The sequence below is a fragment of the Beta vulgaris genome, chromosome 4, assembly GCF_026745355.1.
Source record: "Beta vulgaris subsp. vulgaris cultivar EL10 chromosome 4, EL10.2, whole genome shotgun sequence".
In the NCBI taxonomy this organism is placed as follows: domain Eukaryota; kingdom Viridiplantae; phylum Streptophyta; class Magnoliopsida; order Caryophyllales; family Amaranthaceae; genus Beta; species Beta vulgaris.
Genome location: NC_079205.1, coordinates 25,523,022 through 25,549,110, shown reverse-complemented (window position 1 = coordinate 25,549,110; position 26,089 = coordinate 25,523,022). Strand labels below are relative to the sequence as shown.

Sequence of the window (26,089 nt, the reverse complement as noted above, 5' to 3'; positions counted from 1 at the left end):
CACCTCCTCGCCGTCGCACTGCCGCCGTTCGCCGGAGACCGTCGCTGCTGCTCGCCGGCGTCCATCCCTCAGGCGTGATTTCTTTCTTCCCTGCTCTTAGAAGCAGAGGTGATGTCTTATTCTCTTAAAATTCTGATTTCTTATAATCAAGCCAAGTCAAAATTCTTAGTTATATTATTTTGGGCCAAGAATAGTTGCATTAGAACTTAAACAATAACTTAAAACTGATTTTTCTAAGTACTTTAATGATAGTTCACTTGTACCCTTTGCTAGTTAGTCCTAAAAAAACTGATTTGCCTTAGTAAACCAACTCAATGCATGTGTTGCATGTTCTTTAGTTGGGTTCAAATCTGACTTTTTATTTTTGGCTAAACTACTTATTTTAGATGGGCCAAATTGAGTTAAACTAAAACTGATTTAGTATTTCATTAAGCTATGTTAGTTTAATTAATCAAGTTAAGTATAATGTTGGCTTATAATCTGATTTACTTAGTTAAATCATTTAAGTTAATCTTGTTGCTTTAATATATTGAGCTTTAGTGGGCTGATTTAGTTAGTTTTACTAAACCACCTAACTTATTTACTAAAATCTATTATTGGGTTATAATTCATGATTTCTAAACTAGTTGAGTTGTTTAAAACTAATTAAAAACTAATTCACTAAGCATGTTGTTTATAATTAAGCTTAAGTAGGAGTACTCATTAATCCTTAAAGTTCATTTATAAAAAAACTAGTTACTTGACTTGTTAGTTTTAAATGACTAAATAATATTAAAATAATGTTAATCGATCTATTATAACTTTAAACTTGATTAATTTATTAATGGATAACTAATTAGTTATTAACTATGAACTAGAATAATGTTATGTTTTTGAAAGGTTATATAATATGTAACAATATAACTTTAATGTCGATAATTCTAAAAATATAGCTAAATGAGTTATTTTATTAATTAGTTGTTAAAGAGTCACCTTAGTTAAAAAGTTATTAACGATTAAGAAATAATGACCTTTAAGGAGACCTTTACGACGTTATAATAACCGTTATGACCTTAATAAGCGCTGACTAATATTTAGGCTTAAAAGCTAAATAACGAAACATTCATTAATAAAAACTATTCTTGAATAGATTAAGGAAGATAAAGGATATTACAAGCCTCCCCCGGCTATCAAGGTTATTAAGCAGGAATCCAGGTAACGTCTACTGCTAACACCCGCATTCCCCTTCAAAGTATGTTTTATGACCATGATTAATATTATTTTATATATGGATTGCGGGAAATGAAATGTTTTATGATGGTTATTATAATATGATGCTATGAAATGATGATGATGATGTTATGATGAAATGAAAGAATATAATTATTCACGATGATGATGTTACTTAAAACCAATGAAACATGAAATTCAAGTGAAAGACGGTTCTTGGCAGTATGATACGGGCACCGCAAGTGTCACCTATGTTGTGACCGCCTGATGGTTTAAATGATACGGGCACCGCAAGTGTCACCTATGATGTGACCGCCTGACTGTTTTATGATACGGGCACCGCAAGTGTCACCTATGTTGTGACCGCCTGATGGTTTAAATGATACGGGCACCGCAAGTGTCACCTATGATGTGACCGCCTGATGGTTATGTAGTGGGAGACGTCCCCTATGTTATGATGTACTAGCCAAGTTACCAAAGTAAAAGATATATGATGATGAACATGATAAAGAAGATAATGTAACCTACTATGATATGTTTATGAAATGTTTTACTTATTCTCTCCTTCCTGTTTTTAACTAAAATGATGTGAAATGAATTTACGATGTTAGAGTAGTATGTTACTGAGCCTCGGCTCACGACGTTTTGTTTTATGTTTTAGGTACCGATGGTGATAACGGGATGGCGTAGCAGTGAGGATTTAATTAATATCTAGATTATCTAGACTCTCATGGTTTTAATTTAAGTTTATGTCAAAACTCTGATTAGTAACTAAGTTTCTATTAATCAAGACTAATGTTGGATCTATATTATGCTTCATGTTATAAATGTTTAAGTTTATGGTTTTATGTTGCCTTGTATTTTCCTTATGGAAAGTACGGCGGTAACGCGCCGACTTTATAGGTTCCGCTGCTAATAATCGATTACTTAACTTAACCACGATGATTAGAGGTCGGGGCGTTACAGGTTGGTATCAGAGCAACGGTTCTCGATGCCTCAAGTAAAATCTCAAAGGTTTTACTTAAATTAGTAAATTAATGGTAAAGTAATCTAGTAAAACGAGAGTCATCACCATAAGTATAGGGTTCATATAATAATATGAATACTAAATGGTGTAGTTAATAAGTGTTTGAAAATGAAAATGAGTGTGAGTGTTAGGATCGGGGAAGGGAATATTTTTATATTATTTTTACGATGACGTCTATGCCTCGTTTAACATGTTATGCATATGGAATATGTGATGTTTTAGAACATGGCAACAAGTGGAAGTGGACCTACTAATGGAGGAAGTGGAACCCATGGGCCTGAAGTCACACTTGAAGAAATGAGGCAAAGGCTAGATACCTTGCGAAGTGACCCTGTTTTCGAAGAAACGACTGAAAATGCTAACGGAAATCAGGTGGATATAATGAGCTGATGATGGAATTCTTGCAAGGAAACCGACCAAGGGCCAAGACGGAGCAGGAAGAATGCTCCAATATGTTCAAAAGGTTTTCTGCTCACAAGCCGCCTACTTATGATGGAAAACCTGACCCCACCGAGTTCGAGGAATGGTTGAATGGCATGGAGAAACTCTTTGATGCCACCCAGTGTCCAGACAAGTGGAAAGTTAACTTTGCTGTATTCTACTTAAAAGGGCAAGCTGATCTGTGGTGGAAGACTGCTAGAGAGATGCAAAATCAACCTGGATTTGGATGGGAAGGTTTAAAGGAGGCTATGAGAAACCAGTTTACCCTCAGTCTCTGCAACTCCAGATGGAATCTGAGTTTATCCATCTGAGGCAAAGGGGTATGTCAGTTCTGGAATATGCTGTGAAATTTAATGAGTTAGCTCGATTTGCTCCTGATCTGGTGTCTACGGATCGTCAAAGGATGAATCGATTTGAAGGAGGTTTGAATCTGGACCTTCAAGAAAGGCTTGCTGCAAACATAAGTAAGTCCTATCAAGAGCTATATGATCGGGCTATCAATGTTGAAAGGAAAATGAAGCTGCGAAAGGATGTTTATGAGAATGGAAAAAGGAAAGGTAAAGGTCAAGAAGTTTCAATAAGCAATGCCTTTAAGAAGCAGAACACTGGATTCTCAGAAACAACAATGGTCAGAGGCAAATCCCTCGTTGCAACATATGCTCCAAATTGGGCCATGTAGCCAGGGAATGTCGAGCAGGAACCGATCAGTGTCTATCGGTGTGGTAAGACGGGCCATATGGTCAAGAATTGCCCGGCTGTGGAAAGGAAGAACGAGAACATAACAACCGTGTGCCAGTGCAAAGGAACAACTCTCAGAACTATGGTTATGGTAGGAATGCAAGTAATAATGCCAACAGAAACCCTCCACGTGGACCCCCACAAGCCGGACGAGTGTTCATGATGCAAAAAGAAGAAGCTGAGGCTGATGACACCGTTATTACTGGTACTTTTCCTGTCAACTCTGTACCTGCTTATGTCCTCTTTGATTCTGGAGCTTCCCATTCGTTCATATCTACTGCATTTTCTAGAAGCTTGAATGCAAAACCATGCTCTGAATTCTCTGCCATGTCTGTCACCATCCCTAATGGTGAATCCATCTTATGTGATGTCATGTATAGAAATTGTCCTATTCTTATAGGAGGATGTGAATTTCAAGTAGACCTCATTCAATTTGAATTAACCGACTTTGATGTGATATTGGGAATGAATTGGTTGTCGAAGTACAAAGCAGACATAAATTGCCTTAACCATGAAATAACCCTCAGGAAGCCAGATGGGGTAAGGTTTCTTATCGAAGAAGAAAAGTCCAACCCAAACCTGAGATCATCTCATCCTTGAAAGCCTTCAAGTTACTTTCAAAGGGTCATCATGGATACCTATGTAGTGTGGTAGACCTAACCAAACCTGAACCATCGTTATCCGATATTCCCATAGTTTGTGAGTACCCTGATGTATTTCCGGAAGAGATACCTGGCATGCCACCAGAAAAGAAATAGATTTCAGCATTGACCTCGTTCCTGGATCTGCTCCTATCTCCAAGGCCCCTTATCGAATGGCACCTGCTGAATTACAAGAACTGAAAAAGCAACTAGATGAATTGCTCGAGAAGGGGTATATTCGACCTAGTGTGTCGCCATGGGGTGCACCAGTTCTATTTGTCAAGAAGAAAGATGGAAGCATGAGGTTGTGCATTGATTATCGAGAGTTGAACAAGATCACCATCAAGAATAAATATCCATTGCCTCGTATTGATGATCTTTTTGACCAACTTCGAGGCGCAACTATCTTCTCAAGATTGATTTAAGATCTGGATATCATCAACTCCGCATAAAGCCAGAAGATATTTCAAAAACCGCTTTCAGGACCCGATATGGTCATTATGAATTCACAGTAATGCCATTTGGGTTAACCAATGCCCCTGCTGTCTTCATGGATCTGATGAACCGAGTATTTAAATCATACCTCGATAAGTTTGTGGTTGTATTCATCGATGATATCTTGGTGTTTTCAAGAAACTTGATTGAGCATGAAGAACATTTGAGGAAGGTGTTAGAAGTTTGAGAGAAAGGAAGTTGTATGCAAAGTTGAAGAAATGTGAGTTCTGGTTGAAAGAAGTTGCCTTTCTAGGGCACATCATTTCAGATACTGGAGTCTCGGTTGATCCACAAAAGATAAGAGCTATCATGGAATGGCCTAGACCCACTAATGTTCCTGAAGTTCGGAGTTTTATGGGTTTAGCTGGATATTATAGAAGATTTGTCCAAGATTTCTCCAAGATAGCCATGCCTATAACTCGATTGGTAAGAAGACGGTTAAGTTTGTATGGAGTGATGAATGTGAGGAAGCTTTTCAAGAGTTGAAGAAGCGTCTCACTACTGCTCCTGTTCTTACTCTCCCTTCTGGAACTGATGGATTTGTTGTGTATAGCGATGCCTCTAAGCATGGATTAGGTGTGTGTTGATGCAGAATGATAAAGTTATAGCATATGCTTCCCGTCAACTCAAGCCTCATGAACAAAACTACCCAACTCATGACCTTGAACTAGCCGCAGTTGTGTTTGCTCTCAAAATATGGAGACACTATCTCTATGGTGTTCCGTGTAAGATCTTCACCGACCACAAAAGCCTTAAATACATTTTCACCCAAAAGGAATTGAACTTGAGGCAACGTAGATGGCTTGAACTCCTAAAGGATTATGATGTCGAGATCCTATATCACCCAGGCAAAGCTAATGTTGTAGCTGATGCTCTAAGCCGCAAATCCTACCTAAACACAACCTTAACCTTGCCGAAAGAAATCAATGATGATTTGATGAAGATGAAAGTGGAGATCATGCAACCAAAAATAGAAGCACAGTTGTACGCATTGGAGTTGAGGCCGACTTTGTTGGAAGAAATAAAGAGGCGCAAGATGGAGATTTGGAGTTGCAAAAGATAAAGAGTGATGTGAAGAAGGGAAAATCACCGGATTTGTGATCCAAGATGATGGCACGTTGAGATTTCAGGGTAGAACATGTGTTCCAGATAAGGAGGCATTGAAAAAGAGAATTCTGGAAGAAGCTCATAACAGTCCTTTTTCTGTTCACCCTGGAGGAAACAAGTTGTACAAGGATTTAAAACAGACCTTCTGGTGGAGCAATATGAAGCAAGAAGTTGCAGAATTTGTGTCAAGATGTCTGACTTGTCAAAGGATAAAGATCGAACATCAGAGACCTGCAGGATTGTTGCAACCATTAGATGTTCCTGCATGGAAATGGGATTCAATTTCCATGGATTTTATCATGGGGTTGCCACCATCATTCGAGGAATGAACTCTATATGGGTCATTGTGGATAGACTGACAAAATCCGCACATTTCTTAGCCATTAGAAATAATTGGAGTTTGGATAAGCTAGCTGAGTTATATATGAGCACAATTGTCAGATTGCATGGAGTACCAAGTTCTATTGTGTCAGATCGTGATTCGAGATTCCAAGCAAAGTTTTGGAAGGAATTACAAAAGGCACTTGGTACGAGACTGGATTTTAGTACCGCTTTCCATCCAGCAACAGATGGTCAAACAGAAAGGACCATTCAGACTCTTGAAGATATGCTGAGAGCATGTATTCTGGATTTTCAAGGAAATTGGGAGAAATACTTGCCATTGGTTGAGTTTTCTTACAACAACAGCTACCAAGCTAGCATCCAAATGGCACCATATGAAGCACTGTATGGAAGAAGATGTAGAACACCCCTGTGTTGGAGTGACATCGATGAAGCTCGAATGATTGGACCTGACTTGATACAAGAAACAACGGAAAAAGTACGATTAATTCAAGCCAGGATGAAGGCTGCACAAAACCGACAAAAGAGTTATGCGGACCGTCGAAGGAGGCCATTGGAGTTCGAAGTGGGTGATCATGTTTTCTTGAAAATTTCGCCTACTAAGGGTATTATGAGATTTGGTCAAACTGGTAAGCTAAGTCCGAGGTACATTGGTCCATATGAGATTTTGGATCGAGTCAACGAAGTAGCTTATCGCTTGGCGTTGCCGACTGACTTGGATAAAGTTCATAATGTTTTCCACGTGTCGATATTGCAAAAGTATATACCAGACCCTAGTCATGTGATCAGACACGAGCCCTTGCAGTTAAGGAATGATTTGACTTATGAAGAGAAACCGATTGAAATTCTTGATCGTAGGGAAAAGCGACTTAGAAGCAAAGTAATTCCTATGGTTAAGATTTTATGGGCTAATCACACGTCATCCGAAGCCACTTGGGAAGTAGAAGATAAGATGAGAACAAAATACCCCCACTTGTTTGAATAGATGACTTTGATGTGTTTGATTATGTGCTTCTGAAATCTTATGTATGAATGTTCGAGTTTATGAATGCATGATTTTATCCTTTTGACAATGCTATGTAAGTTTCGAGGACGAAACTTTTTCTAAGGGGGTAAGGATGTAATATCCTTAAAATCTTAAACATATTTAAGTGAGTAATTAACGTAATAATGTAGTTAGAATATATTTTATTTTATTCGTTTCACTAATTAAGCAATATATAATAAAATGGTTATAGAATTTTAACATAAAAATTTACTAACTTAAATTATGACGATAATATATAATTTACGATTTTATGAGTTAAACAAGAAGGCTAATAAAGTTGATAATTCACTTAAAGTACAAAATGTTAACATTTCACCCAAAATGTCATCAAGCCACGTTTGAAGGTGTTAGTGTGGAAAACTTTCTGATTTTTGGTTGAAAACAAAAAGGGCAAAAGGAAAAGAGAAGCTATGGTCAATTCCCCCATTAATTTGCCTTCTTCCTCACCTTTTCATGGCCATTTGGCACCCATGCAATCATCACTCTCTTCTTCTTCTTCAGTCAAACCTATTACCAATCCTCACAATTGCTTCTTCAAGTAAACAAAATCAGATTACTTACTTCACCATCCTCTCCCAACCACTGATTTTAACTCCCAAATTTCCACTATAAATAGCCATGGAAGTTCAACATCAAGAACACAACAACAACCTTCATCATCTCTTCTCCCTCTAATCTGAAATTCAGTCAACAATCGCCGGAAAATTGTAACTAAAAGAAATCAAAGAAATCAAAAAAAAAAAAAAAAAGAGAAAACCCCCCAAATTCATTCTCTCACTCCTCTGTTTCGCCCCCCCCCCCCGACCACCGTCGGCCACCGCGCGCGCCAACTTCTCCGCGCCCAGTCCCGCCTCCACGCTGTCGTCACTCGTCGGTCACCAGCCCGCCGCCGGAGCTCCGCCCAAACCGCCAGCAGCTTCTTTCTCTCTCTCCTCCTCGCGCACTCTCTCCTCCTCGCGCTCCCCTCGTCGCGCCAGCTGCACGCGCACAGCACCATCCTCGCCGTCGCACTGCCGCCGTTCGCCGGAGACCGTCGCTGCTGCTCGCCGGCGTCCATCCTCAGGCGTGATTTCTTTCTTCCCTGCTCTTAGAAGCAGAGGTGATGTCTTATTCTCTTAAAATTCTGATTTCTTATAATCAAGCCCAAGTCAAAATTCTTTAGTATATTAGTTTTGGGCCAAGAATAGTTGCATTAGAACTTAAACTAAGTAACTTAAAACTGATTTTTCTAAGTACTTTAATGATAGTTCACTTGTACCCTTTGCTAGTTAGTTGGGCCTAAAAAAACTGATTTGCCTTAGTAAACCAACTCAATGCATGTGTTGCATGTTCTTTAGTTGGGTTCAAATCTGACTTTTATTATTTTGGCTAAACTACTTATTTTAGATGGGCCAAATTGAGTTAAACTAAAACTGATTTAGTATTTCATTAAGCTATGTTAGTTTAATTAATCAAGTTAAGTATAATGTTGGGCTTATAATCTGATTTACTTAGTTAAATCATTTAAGTTAATCTTGTTGCTTTAATATATTGAGCTTTAGTGGGCTGATTTAGTTAGTTTTACTAAACCACCTAACTTATTTACTAAAATCTATTATTGGGTTATAATTCATGATTCTAAACTAGTTGAGTTGTTTAAAACTAATTAAAAACTAATTCACTAAGCATGTTGTTTATAATTAAGCTTAAGTAGGAGTACTTCATTAATCCTTAAAGTTCATTTATAAAAAAACTAGTTACTTGACTTGTTAGTTTTAAATGACTAAATAATATTAAAATAATGTTAATCGATCTATTATAACTTTAAACTTGATTAATTTATTAATGGATAACTAATTAGTTATTAACTATGAACTAGAATAATGTTATGTTTTTGAAAGGTTATATAATATGTAACAATATAACTTTAATGTTTCGATAATTCTAAAAATATAGCTAAATGAGTTATTTTATTAATTAGTTGTTAAAGAGTCACCTTAGTTAAAAAGTTATTAACGATTAAGAAATAATGACCTTTAAGGAGACCTTTACGACGTTATAATAACCGTTATGACCTTAATAAGCGCTGACTAATATTTAGGCTTAAAAGCTAAATAACGAAACATTCATTAATAAAAACTATTCTTGAATAGATTAAGGAAGATAAAGGATATTACAAGCCTCCCCCGGCTATCAAGGTTATTAAGCAGGAATCCAGGTAACGTCTACTGCTAACACCCGCATTCCCCTTCAAAGTATGTTTTATGACCATGATTAATATTATGTTTTATATGGATTGCGGGAAATGAAATGTTTTATGATGGTTATTATAATATGATGCTATAATGATGATGATGATGTTATGATGAAATGAAAGAATATAATTATTCACGATGATGATGTTACTTAAAACCAATGAAACATGATAAATTCAAGTGAAAGACGGTTCTTGGCAGTATGATACGGGCACCGCAAGTGTCACCTATGTTGTGACCGCCTGATGGTTTAAATGATACGGGCACCGCAAGTGTCACCTATGATGTGACCGCCTGACTGTTTTATGATACGGGCACCGCAAGTGTCACCTATGTTGTGACCGCCTGATGGTTTAAATGATACGGGCACCGCAAGTGTCACCTATGATGTGACCGCCTGATGGTTATGTAGTGGGAACGTCCCCTATGTTATGATGTACTAGCCAAGTTACCAAAGTAAAAGATATATGATGATGAACATGATAAAGAAGATAATGTAACCTACTATGATATGTTTATGAAATGTTTTACTTATTCTCTCCTTCCTGTTTTTAACTAAAGATGTGAAATGAATTTACGATGTTAGAGTAGTATGTTACTGAGCCTCGGCTCACGACGTTTTGTTTTATGTTTTAGGTACCGATGGTGATAACGGGATGGCGTAGCAGTGAGGATTTAATTAATATCTAGATTATCTAGACTCTCATGGTTTTAATTTAAGTTTATGTCAAAACTCTGATTAGTAACTAAGTTTCTATTAATCAAGACTAATGTTGGATCTATATTATGCTTCATGTTATAAATGTTTAAGTTTATGATTTTATGTTGCCTTGTATTTTCCTTATGGAAAGTACGGCGGTAACGCGCCGACTATCTAGGTTCCGCTGCTAATAATCGATTACTTAACTTAACCACGATGATTAGAGGTCGGGGCGTTACAAAATGGCTATTATGAGAGAATGCAGGCACTGATACTTAATTAGTTAAACTCACTTAATTACTTAGTCAGACACACTTTGGAACTTATTTAGACTTCAATATTTATAGTGACAAACATATAGAACGTGGGAGTTAAAATCGAGTTCATATTAAATCCATTAACCCATGATGTTCCTTCCCTTAAGGAACACGTTCCTTATCATGTCCCATGATCCCATGATCTCTTTTTGGACGTGGATATGTTCTAGCCACTGCTCCTAAAGATTAGGAGTTTCTTGAGCTTTATCCGAAAATCAGTTAATTTTAAAACAGATTTAATATTAAAACTGAATTTTAATCTTTAAGAAAATATTATCTTTTAAATAAAATCTTATTAAAAACCGGATAAATATTTTCTTATCTTTTTCGAAAAACAAAATATTTTCCTTAAAAGATTTTCTATTACAACTGATTTTCACTTAGATAAAACTGGTTTCCTATTTATTAGGCATGACTTACTCAACTTCATAATTGTACCGTTATACTACTTCACGCCTAAGTCTAGTTCCTTTTATATATCATGTTGCTTTAACAGATTCGTTTAGTGCCATTTAGTTTGTTCCTTAGAAAGGAACAAACTCTCATTCTCAAATAAGATTACCAATATTCCTTACCATCCTTACTTGTTCCTTTTACAATGGAACTAGAAAATAAAACACCTTGCTTTTATTCTTCTTGATCCAATGCTGCTCCAGTATCAACTTCTAGAAACATCTTTACTTAGTCTTTGAAATCCTCTTTTGACTTCTTCCTTGACTTCGTATTCTCCTAGTTCCTTTCACTGATACCTTAAAAATCATACACTTAAATAACTCATTAGTTCACTACTTAGTTTGCATCTTTGTTTCTTTGTCATCATCAAAACTAGGGTTCAACAATAATTAAGGTAAAAGGTGGGATTTTATTGAGTTAATCGGAAGTTGAGATTGTTTTAAGCAGACCGTTCAAAGGTTGGATTATGCCCATCAATTTTTCCTCCTTCTTACTAAAATTGTTCACCGGTACAAGATCGGACCCGACTGTACCGGTGGATCGGATTTGTGCAATTTTGCAGACTAGGGATCAGACATGATGTTACACCCTAAAATCCATACACGTTTAAATTACGTCGCATCAACTTTGGGAGTGTTATCGTCGTGGTGAAACACAAGACTTATCAAAATGAAGACATTAACTTACTCCTTATCATGAAAATTAAATTGCAACGAAAATAATATGTTAACTGCAACTCGAGAATCACCATTGATCCATTTTCTTAAATCTATTAACTATGTATTATTATTTATAATAATTCTATAATTTCAACTAAAACATTTAAAAGTTTATAAACTAAAGAATATCCCTCGTATGCCCGAACTCGTGCAGCAACATCAGCATACCTAATCTGCTCTCGATACTTAACAAACCATCTATGCTGAGTACATACTTAAATAGTGAAATAATATACTAAGCATAATCAGAATAGTAATAACAATTCCTAAACATGATTATACAAAAACATCAAATTCTATTTTTACAATTTATTTGGCATCGAACGAGCACCATCATCTTTCGAGAATCATATGAGCTACTTAATCCTTAATAGACACTTGGTCTACTAGATGGAATCTAAATACGGTTTCGTTCCATCCCACATCTATCACCTTAGTATGCATACCCCCAAGATCGTACGGAACCTTCCGCCTACTTGAGTTATCAAAATTTATAAGGACACTACTATCGTCACAGTAAGCCTGCGTAGGAGCGTTGAACAACTCCCACACTCCCCCCATTGTTCATTACTTGTAGGGACTCCAACTACAAGTTTATCGCCAAATATCCTTCTTAGTGATATTCATTCATACAACATTAGCATATAAACATTTAATTTTCCTTCTTAGGTAAATTGCTCAATTCTTTAGTTTAAGCAACTTCTTGTAACATACTTGCCACAACAATAAATCATAGTATTCCAATCCAGTTTGTTTCATGTTTGTAATACGATATGATTACGCATTTCAATAATAATGCAATCAATTCACAAGTCATACAACGAGGAAATACATACAGATTTCTAATCGATTTCATGTTACCAAACAATCTCATCAATCGTAATATACAATTGTTCCATATCATGATTCTAGGTTCCAATGAAAGAATTCATAAAACATGATACTAACATGTCCAATTGAACTAGTACGCTTGCGTACCTTGTAACGAAGAATCTTTGCTGACTATTTAAACGTGCTTATGAAATTAGGACCTAATCGAAATGATAAAAGTATTTCAGTGTTAAGTCCTTGATATTATTAAAATAAAATCAGCTTGGCTAATTATGTAAATTTGGGTGTTCTGAAATATAATAAATAACCAATCTTCTTGTTTAAACTTTCCCTTTGTAAATTTCATTGAGCTAGCATCTTTAAGAACTAATAATAATATGCAATTCTGATTTTAGTTAGCTTATATTATACTTATTTATAATAACAAAACTTAACCCAATATACATAGGTATAACTATATCAGAATGGAGAAATAAAAATCATCATAAGAGTTATTAGTATAATTATAAATCTGATTTCTTTTATCTCTTACTATACTTTATTTATAATTACAACTTAATCCAAGATACATAAGAATAACAAACATCAAATTATATAAATTAATTTAAAGAATAAAAAGGAGAGAGAGTGACCACCGAAAAAACACCGGCGACCACTACACGCCTGAACCACACCACCAACGAGTCACGCTTCGCTTGACCCACACTCGCACAGCAGCACGTAAGCCCTCGCACACACACAACTAGGTTCGACAGCGACGACAAACCCACACTCGCACAGCATTGCGCAAGCCTTCGTGAAGCCTCGCGCACCCTCTCCTCGAGTCTCGCACTCACTTCACACACACACACACACACACAAACAACACCTTCGTCGACTACTCGCATGACCCAACGACAGCAGCGACAACTCGTCACACGACACACCCACGACAACAACGACTACACTCGACTTTCGCTCGACCGCACACACATGCAGCCTCGCTCGACCCGACAACAATCGAACATGCTTCGCACTCACACACCGCAACACCCTCGACTCGCTTCGACACACCCTCGCAAAACAACACACTCCTTGCACACTCTCGAAGATCTCGAACGCCACACACACAGCCCAACCCTCACTCAACATAGAGGGGATAAAGCGTAGGAGGATGAAGAAAAAGTGTAGGGGAGAAGAAGGAAAAGTGACGCGGGAGAAGAAAAGAGCAGAGAGAAAATTCTTTGGGCTAAAAATGACTAATAGGAAAAGTTAGGGTTTTGTAATTTTTTTTTTCTTTTTATTTATAGCATGAGTGTCCTAGGTTTAATAGGATTTGTTTCCAAATTAAATTTCGATTTATTATTTTATTTATTTGGATTATAAAATAAATCAAACTATAATATAATTAGATGCAAAAGTAGGTTGTATAGTGAAATTATAACTGTAGACTTACCCAAACTATATTTTTTCTGTAAATAATATGAAAGTACTTTCGCTTTATTCTTTATATTTTCTTATCTATACAAGAATAACTCTCAATAATACGGAGTATTACACATAATTTTTCTTGTCCGGTGACCTGGATCAAAAATCAGGCTTGGTCTCCGGTCTGGACTTGTGTTGGACCTGAATTTCGGAAAAGAAAGTTGGGCTTTCTAAATATTTTATTTAGACCTATTTCAGCAAATATTGGATCTATTTTGAACCTGTCCCATAAATATATCTCAAGCCATAAAACAAAGAAATAAATTTTTCATGCTACTGTAGACAACATAACAACTAATATATCTCATGCCATGCGTGAAACAATAGGATATTGATGTCCATCTCTACTCCACCAAGACAATGCATCAATTTCTTCTTCCTCTAACCCTAGTTGTTCATTTAAGTACCTCTCAAACTCACTCCTTACATTTCCAGTTGACCCCTTCAACCTTTTAGCTCGATCTCTAAGGTTTTTTCATGTAATCATGTCCATCTTGCTTTTAATCATCATCATTCGAGTCAAGTGACATATTGTCACAACTTTGTGCACTTTGAGGAGCAAAAGAAGCATACAATCTCCTACATTCATCAAATAAGAGTAAGCAAACTCTTTCACATCATTAGCAAGTATGGAGCCTCATTCTTTACCATAGATGTCACTAAGTGTCAATTCAACTACCGTGATCTTAGCATGCGGATCAAGTATTGCAGCAACATAATTAGCTTATTCATCTTCTCAACACCCCCAATACTTATCATACTTCTTTTTCATTGAAGAGGTCATATCTCTAAAATTTTCATCATCACTTTTCTCCCATTTGTTAAGCATATCATATAAAAGAGCAATCTCAAATAAGCCTTTATTACTAGTCACATAATGAGAACCACAAATATGACGAGTTAATAGGTAAAATTATTTCAAAAACACTACAAAACTCTCTACTTTTTTCCAATCATCAAGTTCGGGGGCTTTTCATTATCTTTCAAATTCACTCTATCAGGTAGAGATAACCCATTAAAGATGTTGAATTTCACAGCATTGTCCAACATTGTAATCCAACGGATGGTGACATCAAAAGACAAAGAAGATTTGCATTTTATGTTAGCTTTTAAAATAAGTTCCTTCAATCTTTGTATTCTTGTACGACAATTTTCCACATACTTAACGACATTTATAACTCTATAAATGCATACACAATGTACACTAATACTATCCCACACAATAAGATTGATTATATGAGCCATACATCTAATGTGCAAATATTTTCCAACACCAACACATCAAGTTCGTTCAACCATTCTCCTAAGGTGTGCACAAGCAAGATCATTAGAACTAACATTATAAACCATTACAGTGAAAAGTTTATCTTCAATACCCCAAGTTTCCAAACAAAGTTCAACCACTTTTTCAATAGCCTCACCTTTGTGACTAGAAATTGGACAAAAGTTAATGATCTTTTTATGCAATTTCCAATCATTATTAATGAAATGGGTAGTGAAACACATGTAATTAATTCGTTGTATTGATGTCCAAGTGTTAGTTGTCACACAATTTTCTTAAGACTTCTTAAGCATGTGTTTCAACTTCATTTTTTCACAATGATAAAGTTGTAGACAATCACGAGCAATGGTGATACGTGATGGAATGTGAAATCCAGGACAATCAACACCCATGAAACTCTTAAAGCCTAGTTTCTCAACATATTTAAAAGGAAGTTCATCACTAATAATCATAAAAACTAATGCTTCCCTAACTTCTTTAAAATTCATAGTTCCATACTTTAACTTTCTTTCATCATTCTCATTTTCCACATCTCTATCTACAGGTTGAAAGACCAACTCACTTTGTTTTCTTTTACCCTTCTCTTTGTTAGTCGGATTAGCAAGACGCTTATCAGCATGATTCTTAATATTTTTAGAACCATTTAAATTACCATCAGCAGTAAAAGTCTTATCACAAAACTTACATTTTGTGCGTAACTTTCCATGCATCTTCTAAGTACTCAATGTAGAAATTTCAATATAGTGCTTTTCTCTTACTTTTCCAAACGAGATATTTGCGTCCCTTCACTAGCTTCTTCTCTGGAGACAAGCACATGCATAACTCATCCAAATCTGTCCTACTAGCTGCATCCGAGAGTGTTTGAGAAGATTTAGATTGGGAGCTTTCCATCTACATGAAATTACATGATTAATATAAGTGTTATATTAACTAATTCATAAGTATGTGATATGAAAATTATAATGCACATAGTAATCAATTATTATACAACATATCTTACGTTGCAAGAAAAAGAATCCGTGGTGCCAAATCTTGTCTCAATTAAAAAATTGTTCCACAACTTCGCTCATTTGACGAGAATGTCAATCTAAGTTAAGAAAACGATTAAGGCTAAGTCTCATTAACAACTCACACTATAACTATACATTAAACACAAAACTTAAGGTCTAAATTATAAGTGTAAACAAAATCATCAACACTAACTTTGCTTCGAAACCTCCAAAAATAAAATCCCATGTGGTAAATTGAATTCCCAATAAAACCCATATCATAAAACAACCAATTGAGAAAAACCCAGAACTCTTCAGCACTTAGAAACTCACCAACTTTGAGATTAAACCCTCAAAATTGACAACCCACCAACTTTACAAGCATGCTCTAGTGCAAAGATGTAATGGAGACCATAATCAAATCTATTTATGGTGTGTATTCAACTATTCATCAAATTTTCATTAATTTTGAAATAGGTGATAATGGGTAATTGAGTCTCTTTTTATCTACTAACCACCTAATGAAAAGCTAATTTCAATACTAATAGGTTTTGGCTAACAAAGATGGTATTTCATAAAAATTCACATTCCCGCAGGTTGCTCGATGTGGAACACGTCAATCATTTTCTAAAACCCAACTTGATGCTAAAATAATCCTCGGCCTTTGAAGCTCAAAAATGTGCAGGTATTTCGTATTTATTTTAGAACTTGAATAAAAAAAACTGAAAACAGTAAGATAAACTAAAAACAAAAGGATAAACAAATGGAGAATCTCGGATTCACAAAACCAAAAACATAAATTATACAATTAAATAGAAAAACAAAAAAACAAATGAAAATGGAAGATAAAAGGGTGAAAATTCAATTCACAGACAAGAAAAAATCAAAAACCAAAAACAAAAAAAATCTAACTTACTGGTCTGCCAGTGGCTGCAAACCTGAGGTTGCTTGGTCCGCGTCAGCGTGAGTGGTGACTTGCGTGAGTCGTGACGGCCTGAGATGGTGATAGAGAAACAATAAGTATTTGAGTGATTTAGGGTTTCTTTAGAAATGAGAATTGAGAGATGGGAAATGAAAAATGTTTAGTCATTTAGTACGGGACAAAGGGCTGACAGTTTTTTTAAAAAAAAATATAAGATTCAGGGTTTTGGGTTTCGAACCAAAAACCCGAAATCACCATTTTCACGGACCGGGGATTGGACGGGGATCTCCGGACCGGTCTAGTCCAAATTCCGGTCCGACCCACTTCTATGAATAACCCTTCTTCTTAGTACGAGCGTAAATCAATGCACCAATAAACAAACAATGAAAGGTGGACATGTAAAATATGATTATTCAGTGATCATAGTAATACTATGATCAAGAAAGTTAACAAAAGTCAAGTGACCTTAAAATTACAAGTTCTGCTAACTAAGTCACCTTTTTTCTTTTTCATTCTTTTTGCTAAGATCAGAAATATTTTTGGTAAACACTTAAAATAAATTTGTAAATTCCAAAAAATTAATAAGAAAATCCTAAAAAATTAATACTTCATTTGTTTGGAAATTAATTATTTTGACCAAAAATAATTTACCGATCTTTTTTTCCCCTAAACCCTAATTTCATCCTTTTTCCTTCCCCACATTCTATCTCTACTCATCTCATCTTCTTCCTCGATCATTTTCGATCAATTAAATGCTCTTTTGTTACTGTACTCTTCACGCATAAGTGAATTTTCTTTACACAAACACCAATGGTGAAAGTGTGATTTTCGTGAAAGCTCGATTTCAGTCTTCTTTACTTATCTAGAATTTATTTTGGGGGAAAGTTCGATTTCAATTGTCTTCATTCGTTTGATTTAGGTCTATACTCCATTTCGCATGAAGAATACCATCATGTTCTTCAATCTCGATTTGCATTTAATCGATTTCGAAACTTTTTCAGTGCCTTTTTAAATTCAACAGGGCCTGACTGTTGGGGTTTTTCAATTTTTTTTTTTTGGGGGGGGGGGGGGTTTCTTGGATGATGACCCAACTATGTAGCTTTGGGCGATAACCTAACTATGGGACTTTGGGTGATGACCCAACTATGGAGATGATATGATTACTAAACCAAGAAAGCTTAATAGCCAATTACGAATGTGAATCTTGAATTTTATGAATCCAAGAATCGAAACACAATGAATCAATTACGAAACCAAGAAAGCTTAATTATCAATTATGAATGTAAATTTTGAATTTTATGAATCCAAGAATCGAAACACAATGAATAAATTTGAACAAGGGAATATTTCTTGAATCAAGATTACTCCTGAAACTTGAGAACAAGAATCTAAACACTCTTAATAACACTCCTGAAATTAAGATGTTTAACAATAGACACTTAACACTCCTGAAATGTCTTTAATGGTTTGATTAGTTTAGCTCATAAGCAAAACAATAATCAAGAAGTATTTGTTTAAACAAAACATAAATTTGATTTTTATTCAATTTAATAATATGCCTATATATAGGCTATAAGCTATACTAATGCACCTAGGAAAACAAAACCAAACAAGATAAGAATTAGGAAAAAATTAACATAAATCCTAACCACATCACACACCTACATCAATCCTACTTAAACTATAAAACCTAATAAGATAAGTAATCATAAATAACATAGCAAATCCTAACAGAACTAGGATTCTATGTAACAAGTAAGAACAAATCTTAACAGAATTAGGATTCCTTCTTTACTCCACGCCTTCCATGAGCCAAGTTACTACACATGCCAAAGCTTGGTTTCTTCCCTTTAAATAGAATCCTAGGTGCTCCATAACCAAGTCAATAGGCTCATGTAGAACAAGTGCCTTTGCATCCCCATCATTCCCCCCCCCCCTCTACAAAAGAATTTGTCCTCAAGTTCTCATCATCATAATAAGGAGACAAATCACCTATATTGAAGGTAGCACTTACATTCCCAATATCATCTGGTAAATCAATCTTGTAAGCACTATCCCCGATGACTCCAACCACTTCAAAAGGACCATCTGCTCGAGGCATGAGCTTATTCTTCCTTTTGCTAGGGAATCTTTCCTTCCTTAAATGTATCCACACAAGATCACCAACTTTGAACCTATATTGCTTGCGCCCTTTGTTAGCCCTTGTCTTGTATTTGAGGTTCATCTTTTCAATTTTGGCCTTCACTTGCTCACAAGTCTTAGTGAATGCTTTTAATCTTTTCTTTGCATCTGTATGAATATCATGTTTACGCATAGCAACAAAATCAATTGGAAGCAAAGGATTAATACCATATACTACCTCAAATGGAGAATGAGATGTGGTAGATGAGTGTGCCCTATTATAAGCAAACTCTGCATGAGCTGAATTGATGTCCCAATCCTTTTGTGTTTTACTCACCAAACCTCTCAACAAAGATCCTAAAATGCAATTTGTTACCTTTGTTTGGCCATCTGTTTGAGGGTAATGACCTTTACAAAAGAGTAATTTAGTGCCAACCATGCGCCAAAGACACCTCCAAAAATGACTTAGGAACTTAGAATCCCTATCAAAGACAATGCTCCTTGGAGTGCCATGTAACCTAATGATCTCCCGAAAGTATAAATCATCCACATGTGTTGCATCATCCATTTTGTGCATAGGAACAAAGTGAGCCATTTCAGAGAAACGATCCACAACCACCATTATGGCATCTTTTCCTCTTTGAGTACGAGGCCATCCTACAATAGAATCCATGCTCACACTGTCCCAAGGTTGATTAGGTACTAGTAAAGGTGTGTAAAGACCCTTATGGAACGTACTCTTAGCCTTTTGATAAGTTGCACAATGAGTAACCACTAAGTGAACATCTTTTACCATATGTGGCCAATAAATGTTCTCTTAAAGAGTATCAAAAGTCTTTTGCACTTCAAAATGTCCAGCCACGCCCACCTCCCTAACATGTAATCCCCTTACTCCACAGTTAGGCACAAACAATTTGTTTCCTTCAAACAAGAAACCCTCATGAACCACATAAATGCCCTCCAGATGAGCTAGCTTCTCCCCAAAATCAGCATCCTCCTTATATGACTCCTTCAAGTTCTCAAACCCTAACACTTGTGCATCTACTATTGTCAACAAGTAGGAACGCCTAAACAAAGCATCTATCACCACATTAGACTTACCTTCCTTGTAACTTGATGAAAATGTGAAAGACTGAAGGAACTCCACTCATTTAACATGTATGTGATTGAGTTTTTGTTGTCCATGGATGTACTTCAAGGCTTCATGATCAAAATGAAGGATGAAAGGTTTTGGTCTCAAGTGGTGTGACCAATGATTCAAGGCACGAACCATAGCATAGAATTCTCTATCATTGTTAGAGTAGTTGAGCTTAGCATCACTCAATTTCTCACTAAAGTAAGAAATGGAACGTGTTTCTTGCAAGAGAACCGCACCAATGCCTACAACACTTGCATCACATTCCACCTCAATCAACTTGTGGAAATATGGAAGTGCTAAAACAAGAGCACAACAAAGCTTACTTTTGACATCTTCAAATGCTTATTGTGCTAAGGATGTCCAGCTACACTATCCTTTCTTCAACAACTCTGTAGTGCCATGGTAGAGGAGAAGTTTCGAATAAACCTCCTATAGAACGAGGCTAATCCATGAAAACTACGACATTTTGAGACATTCTTGGGTGATATCCAAGAATAAATAGCCTTTACCTTATTAGGATCAACATGAACTCCTTCTCTGGAAACAATGTATCCCACAAACGTCACTCTTGTTACTAGAAACTCATATTTCTCTAACTTTCCATATAATTGTTTCTCTCTAAGCTTAGAAAACAAGCTATGCAAATGCAACAAATTATCTTCAAATTTTGACTGTAGGTAAGGATGTCATCTAAATAAACAACCACAAAAATTTATTGAGAAAAGGACGAAGTACCTCATTCATCAACTGCATGAACGAGGTTGGTGCATTACATAGTCCAAAGGGCATAAACATCCACTCATACAATCCTTGCTTGGTTTTGAATGTTGTCTTCCACTCATGACCTTCTCTAATCCTCATTTGATGATAGCCACTTCGAAGATCAATCTTAGAAAAGACTGAGGCGCCATGTAATCGTCCAACATGTCCTCCAACCTAAGCATATGGAACCTATATTTGACTGTTATGTTGTTCACTGCCCTACTATCGATGCACATCCTCCATGTACCATCTTTCTTAGGAACTAACAAAGCTGACACATCACATGGAATCATGCTTCATTTTACATGTCCCTCGTCGATCAAGTCTTCTATTTGGCATTGCAACTCCCTTGATGCCACTGGATCACACCTATGAGAAGGTTTTTTTGGCAATGGGGCGCCAGGTACAAGATCTATGACATGCTATATGCCTCTCAAGTGTGGTGATCCTTATGGTAGTTCCTCTAGAAAAACATCCCCAAACTCCTTCATCAAGGTTTCTAACTTCTCATTTCTAGCAGTCTTGACATTTGTAGCCACCTGTTTTATAATCAAAGCATAAGCACAACTTTCTTCTTCTACTTCTTTCTCGAACTCTCTTGATGAAAGGAAGAAACTTGATGCCTTAGGCCCTTATTTTGGTGCCACTGAGTGAGGAGATAGAGGGTGCATACGTACTCTTTTGGAACCAACCAACACATAATACACATTAGAGTCCCCTTCATGGATGACCTTTCTATCAAACTACCATAGTCGTCCAAGCAAGAGATGACATGCACTCATATGCAACACATCACACCACAATTCATCCTTTTAACCCCCTATGGAAAATGCAATCAAGGCTTGTTTCTTGACTCATGCCAATGCTATCATGCAACCAACTAAGCTTGTATGGTCCAGGGTGTGTTCTTGTGGCTAAATTAAGCTTTGATACTACTTTAGCAGCAATACATTAGTGCAAGAGACACTATCTATAATTACATTGCACGTATGTTCACCTACCTTGCATCTAATGTGGAAGATATTCTCTCTTTGCTCCATGCTATGTGTGTGGCCTACATGTAATGTGCGCCTTATGACACCAACTAGCTTCGAATCATCCTCTGCAAAGGCATCTTCTTCCTCCTCCTCTCCTAGGCTATGCTCTTCATCTGGAATGAACTCATACGTGTCCTCCTCATCTTACAATGCTAGGTATTATCTCATGGTAAGTGCTTTTTTGTTAGGACAATTGCTTGCTATGTGCCCCCTTTCTTTGACACTTAAAACATTTCCTCATTTCTTCAAACTTCTCCTTTGGAATGAGGACTTTGGTCTTTTCGGCCTTAGTGTCTTCTTTAGGCGGGGTGGTGTTCTTGGGCCCTTAATACCACTTTGAGTAGGAAGCTAGAACTTTAGCCTTTACACTACTATCAACCTTAGAATTATATGAATCTCTTAGGCTTCTCTTCCTTCTCATGCTCTTCAAACCTCCTAGCCAACTTTGTCACATTATTAAATGTGTGATATGTGGACACTTCTACTTTCTTGGCAATATGGCGGTTTAACCCTTGAATGTATCTTGCAATCTTCATAGGTTCTTTTTCTTCTAAGTCACACATACGGCATAGTTTGTCGAACTCCATGGTGTATTCATGGACACTAAGCGTATATTGGCTCAAAGTAGTGAACTTTAGATATTGCTTTTGTTCATAATCACTAGGCATGAACTTTTCTTTAAGCTTTTCTATAAATTTTTCCCAACTACAAAGCTTTTCTTGTCCTTCTTGGCTCATTTTGCCTTAAAGTTTTCAAGCCAAATACCAGCATATTTGGTTAACCTTATGGAGGCTATCTTAAATCTTTTCTTGTCATCAAAGCCTCTATAATCACATACCTTTTCAAGTTGGTGAATCTTCTCCAACAAATCTTCAAGGCTGTTATCTCCAGTATAATCATCCAACTTCAATCCACGATCACCATTGTAAGTGGTTTTGGATGGCCTTTCTTCACGTTCCTCACCTTCTTCATCCGAATTTGTGCCTATGAAGGTTGCACTATTTGGATCAAGCTTCTTTTGTAGGATTGTGGGAATAACATTCATTCTTGTTTCCAATCTATTCATGTTACTACTAATCCCATTGATGGTAGTAGTGTTTTCATTAAGTCGAATTTGTGAATCATATTGAAATTTGGAAAGGTCATTCATGGCCTTGGTGATCTTGTCTATTTCGGACTCCATTGCTATGTGAACTCCTTACACTTGCTTCTTCTTTCTTGCAGCTTTAAGATTCAAGCATGGTTATAAAAGATTGAGTCTTGGACGTAAAAGATTGAATCTTGGACGTAAAAGATTGAATCTTGGACGTGGAAACACTCCTAACCCTTGTTACTTCTTGCTTGCAATGTAAAGATTGGATCTTTGTAGTAAAAGATCAAGTCTTGGACGTGCAACAATGTTCGAATTATGCTAAACCTCGGATCTTTAACAAAGCGAAGAGAATCCTTTCTATTCTCTCTTCCCATGAAAACTTATATCACTTGATATGATTACTAAGCCAAGAAAGCTTAATAATCAATTATGAATGTGGATCTTGAATTTTATGAATCCAAGAATCGAAATACAATGAATCATTTCGAACAAGGGGATATTTCTTGAATCAAGATCACTCCTGAAACTTAAGAACACGAATGTAAACACTCTTAATAACCGTCCTGAAATTAAGATGTTTAACTCTAAACACTTAACCATCCTAAAAAGTCTTTAATGGTTTGATTAGTTTAGATCACAAGCAAAACAATAATCAAGAAGTATATGTTTAAACAAAACATAAATCTGATTTTTGTTCAATGTAATAATACGCCTATATATAGGCTACAAGCTATACTAATGCAACTAGGAAAACAAAACCTAACAAGATAAGAATTAGGACAACACAATATAAATCCTAACTACTTCAGACGCATACATCAATCCTAGTTAAACTATTAAACCTAATAAGATAAGTAATCATAACTAACACAACAAATCCTAACAGAACTAGGATTCTATGTAACAAGTATTAATAAATCCTAACAGAACTAGGATTCCTTCTTTACCCCACCCCTTCCATGCCCACTCCTTCTATAAGCCAAGTTACTACACATGCCAAAGCTTGGTTTCTTCCCTTTAGACCGAACCCTAGGTGCTCCATAACCAAGTCAATAGGCTCATGTAGAACAAGTGCCTTTGTATTCGCATCAGGAGATTCGGGTGATGATCCAACTATGGGAATTTGGGTGATGACCCAACTATATGGCTTTGGGTGATGACCCAAATATGGAGATTTGGTTGATGACCCAACTATTATGTTCCAATAACAAAAAAAACTTCAATCATCATGTTCATCCAGCCAACTTATTCTAGTAGATTGTAGTTTGTTATCTGGATTCAAATGAACAATGTATAGACCTAACTGTATAATCATATTTTAGAAAGTTAATTTAATTATCTGAATTAAAAATCAAGACAAAAATTAGATAAATATGCTAGTATTAATTTTGAAAAATTGTCATGTTTGGAATCAAAATATCATTAGTAATAATATATGTGATTAATAATGTTACATAGTACTTGACTCGTAAAATACTGCTATTCCCACAACAGGTTCTTCAATAGGAGACTTGTGCAACAATGCCCTGACCAAAATAACCCGAACCCGAGCTCCGTTTTCAGACCTGCAAAAAGGGACCCACCCTGGAGATTTGGGTGGTGTTATGGCTGAGTTTTTGCAGGATGACGTTGACATAATGACATGATGACACGACGACTGTGACGTGAAGACGCGGCAAAAAGACACGAGGGTACGGACAATCGAAGTACAAGTAACGGATTATCTGAAAATGGAAGGAGTTCAATAAGGCATCAAATCAGCCATCAGAGCCATTGATGAAAGTAAACTGCACAAAGGAGGGAAGGGGATCATGACGTTGGAGTTTAATTAGGAAAGATCTCCTATAATCAAGCTACCGTTACCATTGTAATAGATTTAGAATTTATTATTGTATTCGTTGGAAAAAAAACCAAAGGAAAAAAAGACATACAAGAGAAGAATAAGCATCATTAGAGAGGACTACGAAACTTTCTTGGTACTAGGCGAAAAGAAAAACACACTCTGTAACAATTGTCACTAGCTCATAGCGACAGTGAACCATAGTAGATTGGTGGATCTCCATCCACCTGCGGTTTGTACCCATCTTCATTGGGGTTTTCCGCGTCACCATCTTTGTGTGTTCATCCCCTTTGATCCCCATTGCATTCATTCATTGCATTGTCTTACACATAATCTGGTTGAATCGTCCCAAGCTTTAATTTCGTCGTAAGAGATAAATTTTAGCATAAATAATTTGGCGCCCACCGTGGGGCATAACCAGACCAACTACTGTTCAAAATCCATCAAATGGGAGAAACACCAAATCGCGATGAAATGCAGAGGCAATATGAAAAAATGAGAGCAAAAATTCTCGAAATGAAGCAAGCTAATGAGCGGCTAGCTACCGACTTCACGACATTGCAAGAAAGGATCCAGAAATTGCAAGAGGTGTTAGCATCGTCCAAAGATTTGAAGGTCCGACGTCGCACTAACTTGAACGACATCCCCTATATGAGGGACTTCTCTGAGTCAGACGAAGAAGAGACTGAAAATGACGAAGAGCCTGAGGGCGAAGAGCCCTTGAATAATGAAGAGAACGATCAAGGCGAAGGAGAAGCGAATCTTATGGCAAAGCGCATGGTCCAGATCGAAAAACAGAATAGGCGCTTAATGAAGCTCATGTCCCAGATCCCTGGGTCCCGACGCCAAGCATCGTGGAGCATCCAGACAGTTATGCAGAATCACCGTTCGTAGAGAAGATCGCGAGGGCTGTGCTCCCCAAAAAGCTCAACCTGCCAACCCTCGCTGCTAATAACGACGGTTCGACTGATCGAGGCGAGCATGTCGCCCAGTAAAAGCAGCGGATGTGGCAAGCGTCAATTCCTTGGCATCTGGTAGAAGCTTGTATGTGCAAGTCTTTTGGAGCCACGCTCACCGGCCCCGCTCTCAAATGGCTCGGATCCCTCAAGCCAGGAAGCATCGGCAATTTTTCCACC

The 26,089-nt window shown here is 36.6% G+C and overlaps 1 protein-coding gene across 1 annotated transcript; it reads left to right on the top strand.

Annotated features, from left to right (window-relative positions):
• Positions 1 to 2,626: 2,626 nt before the first annotated feature.
• On the top strand, positions 2,627 to 4,173 carry LOC125496578 (uncharacterized). The gene is made up of 3 exons (XM_057394006.1): positions 2,627 to 3,312; positions 3,405 to 3,955; positions 4,039 to 4,173. Exons 1-3 carry the CDS (start codon positions 2,904 to 2,906, stop codon positions 4,171 to 4,173), a joined length of 1,095 nt encoding a protein of 364 aa, XP_057249989.1. The 5' UTR covers positions 2,627 to 2,903.
• Positions 4,174 to 26,089: the final 21,916 nt, after the last annotated feature.